The sequence below is a fragment of the Seriola lalandi genome, unplaced genomic scaffold (assembly GCF_002814215.2).
Source record: "Seriola lalandi dorsalis isolate HSWRI2012SDOR001 ecotype SW California unplaced genomic scaffold, Sedor1 jcf7180002054981, whole genome shotgun sequence".
In the NCBI taxonomy this organism is placed as follows: Eukaryota; Metazoa; Chordata; class Actinopteri; order Carangiformes; family Carangidae; genus Seriola; species Seriola lalandi.
The window spans coordinates 851317-858282 of NW_019525661.1; the positions used below are offsets into that span (position 1 = coordinate 851317).

General features: G+C 42.7%; 1 protein-coding gene across 1 annotated transcript in view; it reads left to right on the plus strand.

The window, feature by feature from the left end:
• The window catches only part of LOC111648378 (solute carrier family 53 member 1), a 59676-nt gene extending 53521 nt beyond the window's left edge, over positions 1-6155 (plus strand). Inside the window, exon 16 of the mRNA XM_023398235.2 lies at positions 928-6155. Within this exon, the coding sequence (XP_023254003.1) occupies positions 928-982 (55 nt within the window). The 3' untranslated portion in view covers positions 983-6155. The remainder of the gene's footprint in view (positions 1-927) is intronic.
• Positions 6156-6966: the final 811 nt, after the last annotated feature.

The window sequence follows — 6966 nt, forward strand, 5'->3', positions numbered from 1 at the left end:
TGAGTCTTTACAGCAACACCAAGAGAAAATGATTGAGGACGAATTTATTCAAGATCTAAGATTTTATAAGTGAATTTTCATTCATTTCATTATAAGTGAAACACATTTTAAGGCAAAGCTTTCAACCCAGAAGGCAGAGGTCATGTCAACTCTAATGAGAGGCTGAAAATAATGTGTCCCCACACAGCTGGAAGCTCATTTTATACTGAAAAATCGATGGCACAAATCTCTTAACAGGGTCTGTTAGCTCGAGCTAACAAGAAACATCCCATGTGACACAGGCAGAGTTGGTGGCTGTTACACTTTTCAAGAGATTAGTTAATGTTTTTGCTAGTTAGCTAGCTTGATATTAAAATCTTTAAATAACATGCAATGAGATGGGCTGCTAAAGTTGTTATTATTGAAATGGCTCAACAGAAAACATGTCTTTAGATGACGGTGTTATTTCTGAACCACAGTGATAGTGATGATGCTGATATAGTCACACTGTTGTTAGTCTGACACCCTTCTCTTTGAAACTCTACATCATGATTATTATTATTTTCATTATCATTATTATTATTAATATTATTATTATTATTAGTAGTAGTAGTAGTAGTAGTAGTTTTTAAAGTTAGTAATTCAACACTATAAATTTCATGATCTTCCCCTAAAATGACTGTTTGGACTCTTTTTTCTATTTATGATTTCATGATGGTTTTATTTTGAAATAATTTTTGTTGTCTCCCTCATGTATTTAATATCGGCCTCACACCAAACCACTCACATTCTCCCATTGTACATTCTAAGTATACTGTGTAAAATCTGCTCTTTGTTGTGATTGGTAGCTTCAGGTCATATGGAAGCACAGCAGCTTTTCTAATGTAAAGTTTGGAGGTGACAGTTTGATCTCTGAGTCTAAATCACAGTCTCTCTTCTCACCTCCAGGTCCAAGACCCGTGACACCAAGGTTTTGATAGAGGACACTGATGATGACTCCTGACATCAGGCCACGCCCCTCGCCTGGGTCCAGAATCTATTCAAAGGAGGGAACTCCGCCTCCTAACCGAGGAATTACCCAGCGAGTCGGGCGTCGAACTCTGAACCGAGGATGAGTTTTGAACTCTCATGCCTACATAATCCTTTTCCAGTGCACGAGCCTCTGCCTGGGCTCAGAACTTAGAAGACTTGAACAAACAGCCCAGCAGGAACGGCCACAGAGCTCCCACTGCTTCCTTCAATAATAACCACAGGTGGGATTATCACTTAGACTCTGTGAGAGACATCTCTCCCTGACATCCTCAACCACCCAGAGGTGGACTCTAGAACTACACTCACTCCTCAGCCATTTGCTTTGGTTCTCAGCCTAGCATGAACAACACAGCTAAATGGAATGCAAGCCGATCACCCTGACAGGAAGTGTCCCCACTCCCTCTCAGTGCCACACACTCCCACACAGGGAGAGGCCGACACTTCCAGCCCAACTGCTGTCCAGGTCCAAAAGGTTTCCCCCCCCGCGCCGCCCTCAGCTATTAGTCTCCTCCTCCAATCCCAGCATCCAGGTAACACTTAGAAAAAGGCCTTGAATAAATGATGTACCATTTGCACCTGAAGAATCCACCTGTAGTCTGGACCTGGAACTGAACCTGAAGCCCCTTTTTATTTTTTCGTGTGAGTGAATAAAAGGGTCCCACCGTGTGCCCCCCCCCCCCCCCCGCTGGTCAACAGACGAACATTTGGTACCACCAGTCAGTCGCTGGCTTGACTGTCCATGCTCTTCAGCTTGTCCCATCATCACAGAGCTGCCTACCTGCACCTTACATGCTTTAGACATACTCTCTCTCACACAGACAGACAGACAGACAGACAGACAGACAGACACTTTATAGGAAGAGTGAATTGCAATGCCTAAAGACAGTGATTTTAATATGTTTTATTGTTCATGGACATGCAACACACACACACACAAACATACAGACTATAGATTATTTGTAACCATTGTTGTAAATATGACATGGACCAAAACAGGAAGTGGTGTGAAATTGAAAAACTACTGGAACAGCAGCTGGAATGACTGTTCAGCTGAGAAACAACTTGTTGTTTCTAGAAGAAGAAGATGGTCTGAAGTGTCCTGCAGTAACTCCCAGTCACCCTGTGTGAGAAAATATCCTGAAACATTACTGCTGAATGTATGCCAACTTATTTATGTATGTATGAGTGGGAACGATGCCTGAACACCACCTGTCATCACCTGTAGACCCAGCAGTTTTTAAAAATCAACCCAAGGAATTTTAATTTGTCCCCTGAAACCTTGAAAGAAAAACGGAAGACTGATTGAGCAGCAGCTGCTGGTTCATGAAACAGTCTGTGATGTTGGTTCATTGAAATGTGATGATAATGATGATGTGATGATGATGATGATGATGAAAAGGGGGGAGGTCACCTGTCTGTCACTTACACCCTCAAACATGCAGTCAGAAGGACTGTACAGTTGAAGCTGAATCTGAAGGAAGTGGCTCATCCAGCTGGTTTGGTGCTGAAGGATCCATGTGGGTTTGAATCTGATTGAGGAAGTAATTTTAATATATTTGTATGTTCAATATATAATTGTAATATTCAGCACATTGTGAGTGTTCTTCTGAAATCGCCTTTATTTTACCACAGTAGCAGAGAGAACCAGGACTTTTATTTTGATTAAATTAGAAAGTCTTACTTGCTTCCTGCTGCCCAGTGAAGTGAACTCTAAACTTCCTCCATGTTTGCCTGATGCCTTGATAAATTTAGCATTATGCTCTAATTAGATCAGTAGATGTGCACATGTGGTGAGTACAACAACATGTCAGACATGTTTAACATCAGTCAGGAGGAGAAAATGAAATGAATCAGGTGTTTCTGTTAAACAGAGAAACTGAGCAGCTGACTGGTGTAAGACCTGTACCTGCTGGTCTTTATTTGTTCATGTTATGATACCAGAATTTATGTGAATTTCCATTAACGGCAACCAACAGCAGGTCACACACAGACACCATCACATCATCTGCATATTGGCGACTCTTTTCACAAACTTCTTGTCATCATGTCAGCGCTGCAGACACTAATGTCAGTATGTGCTGCCAGATCATGGTTGTGTTTCAGCTGCTGCAGTGACAGGTGGTACCATCTGCATATTTGAATTGGCAAAGGTTTTTACGCCAGTTCTTCCTACCAATCCAGGGATCAGTGCCCAACCTGCTCTACCAGCTGAGGAATGGCCCCTCCCCCACCCCTGTGCTGCCAAGTCATTAGAGCCACAAAATCAAATCATCTCTATTGTTTGGTAGAGACGGGTAGTTGTGATTACACTGGAGAAAATGTTTTCTATATGTTTTTAATAGAGTGAAGATTAGAGCTTAGTTTTTCACATTCCCTAAGTGGTGTGACATATTTGAAGTGGGGGCTTGCTGCTCAGCGTTAACACTGAGAAACTGTGTTAATAGATAGAGCTTCTGCAAACTTTATTTACAACTTCCTCTGGTGTGTAAGTAAATCTTGCAACATGAAACAAAGATTAAACCTCAGTCAGGTCATCTGTGCTGGTTGCAGATGTCATAAAAAGAATTCAAACACAGCAGTCAGTGTTGGGGTAAAATTTAGCCATTGAAATGCCGCATGGAGACACCACTACTCCATAGTACAAAGGAAATCCACAAGATTTTTTTGCCCTTCGAGGTTCAAAGTTGACTCCACCAACAGCTGGTTGTCCTGACAGCATTAACCTTTGAGGGGACAGAGAGCTACAGAGTCCATAAAGGAAATAGCTCATTAGTTGTCTTGCACCCTTCACTTTTATTTAAAATCCTCGGAGTAAAAACTGTTTGCTCACAGTTGTGAGACGGGAGTTAATTCTACAGATACAAATAAACTGTGTGGTCTTATTGTTCCATAAGTAACCAAGCTAAGCTAACGAGCTAAAGGATGTTAGCAAGCTGATTTTCTTTTCTCTTTTATTAAACTTTTTATTGAACACTGTGTAGAACAGTGAACAACAGACCAGGAGGGAGTAAACAAAACAGCAGGGAGAATCTCCAGGGGTTATCCTAGAGTTAGCCGTGATTAGCTCACCAGTAACAGCAGCTCAGCAGTTAGCCTTGTAAACAAAACATTTAGCAATGACATGCAGCTTAACTCTGCTCCACCACCCAAACCCCGACCTTACAGGTGCCTCCTTGGAGCTGGATTTTGGCAGTTCAGGAAGTAGCTTGAGGTTTGCAATAAACCTCTGTGCCCATCCAGGATGAATCTTTAAATTGGAGTGAGCTAGAAAACGTTGATCTTAAAAAACATTAAACTGAAAACATTTTAATGAGGTCTTTAGTTCAGTCATATGAAATGCATCTGTGGCTGCAGCTTTTCCTGGATCCTTTGTCGTTTCATGATACAACTGCAGTCACAGATGAGCAGCTCTCTGACTGACCTCAGTTTGTCTCTGGACAGTAAAAGGAGCAGCTCTAAGTTTTCTACTTTGCCTTTTGTTGCACCTCTGGAGCTCAGGACTCGTCTCTTGTTTCTATCTGTTAATCAGAACATTTTGTACACAAGCTTTGAAGTGAACTGCTGTCTGTCTTCTATCATTTTCTTGCAGCGGACACAATCATTCCATCCAAAGAGAACAGTTGAACTTTCTAAAGGACTTTTATTTTCTACTTCCTCAGGTTTTCATGTTGAGAGACGTATTAGATTATCATAAACCCATTATTCCTGTGTTATAAAGATTTGAGCTCAGGACATAGTTTTGCACCTTAGCCTGCTGATGCACAAGCAGGACGTGAGCTTATTGACTTCCTGTCACCTGATCCCTCTTTTTTTTTTTTGGCAGTCCTTTAATGAATGTACCATTTGAGACCTTTACTCCATGAATGTATGTTTCTCACATGAATACACCCAGAGATCTGCTTTAGCATAGCTTTTAGCTTAGCATCCAAATCCAGGAAGTAACATAGGATGATCTCTGAAAGCTGTTTGTGTCCCATTACAGAGCCTGATGGAGTTGTGTGTTTCACATGTTATGTGTTTCTCTTGTTGATTGATGATCCTGTTCCGGCATGCTGACCATGCTGTGACTGATTTGGACCATGGTGTACTGGGATTAAAGTCGGAAAACATACCTTTAGTTCTTCTTCCACATTCCAGGTGATGCCTCACTCTCCCATTACATCTGAACGCCACACTTGTATGTGGAGGTTTGTGAGACTGTGACAGACGGTGAAACTATCCCCCCTTTTCCAGGTGTCAGTCCAAATGAAAGCTGCCAGTCAAGGACAGGGCTGGGTCTCACACACAGACAGAAGTGTGTTGTTTGTGAGATACCGTGTTGGCATCTCACAGTTAAAATTCAGGATTAAGATTCCAGATTTCAATCAGAATTCATCTGATTTTATTCAGACACAGTTCTGGAACAACAGCTTGTGTTTAAACATTTAAATCCTGAAACATTCGGCCTCTTTTGTCAGATGAAAACATGAGTTGTGTAGAAACCAGAACCACCCAGCTCTGGTCCAGAGAGGCGGATCCTTCTCGACCAAACAGAAGTTCGTTCCGAACGTCTTAAGGATTTTTTCACCAGTTCCATTTTCCAGTTTCATCAGGCCTTATGCAAGAACATGTTCGTATTCTTTTTGTTTGTACTAACATCACAAGTCAGATTCAGCAGACTGGTATTGGCCTGATGATGTTACCTGTTCATGTGCATATGACACTGTAAAGCTTTTCTCATTGACCAGTTGTTGATTCAGTCTCATATTTTCTGTTTGTTTGACTTGTTTTCTCCAGTTCAGTGAACTAAAATCAGGTGGTCTCACATTTTAAAATCCATCAAACGACTGTGAAGGCGGCAGGAGAACTCCGGTTTTTAAGTTGAACTCACGTTAAATTGCTCCAGTCTGTTTGGGAAAGTTTCATTTACACAAATGTTGCCAAAGAGAGAACTAATATATCAGTGTCGGGACAGTGGTGTTACTGAAACAACGAGAAAATATGAATACAGCCTCCAACATGTCATCATTAAGTCACATGAGTGTTTCCCCTGTGGAGATCTGTACTTGTAGAACAGGTCTGGACCCACTTGTGAGTTTCATTTGGTGAACTGGTGAATGACAAAAACTCTATTAAATGGCTTCTGTGTGCCACTTGAGAACAAACCTGTCTGTATGAGTTGTTACTGCTACTACTGCTGTCTCTCTAAGACCTCATCAGGAACCACAAAGGACTGAGTTTGGCATCAGATGACTGTCAGACATTCAGCTCTGTAGTGAAGCATCAGGATCACGTGGTGAGACTGAAGATGTAAAAGTCCTTGTGTTGAAAACAGACTGAGGAATCTGGTTCTACAGAGGAAGAAAACACCACCAGCAGCTCCAGGCTCTCTGTCCTCACATCTGATGCATCAGTGGGAAAACAGGGTTGTTGCTGAAGACAAGCTGAGCTCGGGTTCCCAAGGCAACAGGTCCGCTGGACGCTGCAGGTCCAGGATGCCGCAGGTCCAGGATGCTGCAGGTCCACTGGATGCTGCAGGTCAAGGTCCAGAATGCTGCAGGTTCAGGATGCTGCAGGTTCAGGACGCTGCAGGTTCAGGACGCTGCAGGTTTAGGATGCTGCAGCTTTAGGATGCTGCAGGTCCAGGTCCAGGACACTGCAGGTCAAGGTCCAGAATGCAGGTCAAGGTCCAGAATGCTGCAGGTTCACGATGCTGCAGGTTTAGGATGCTGCAGGTTCAGGATGCTGCAGGTCCAGGTCCAAGTCCAGGACGCTGCAGGTCAAGGTCCAGAATGCTGCAGGTTCAGGATGCTGCGGTCACCATGTTGTTAAAGGCTTTTTTCTCAAGTCAAGTGTCATGAGTCTGATCATTAAAAACATTTGTTGTGATCCCGACCTGTGAGGACACCATGTGTTCTCTGGTCTCTCTGGTGCCTCTGTTTACACACACACACACACACACACACACACACACAC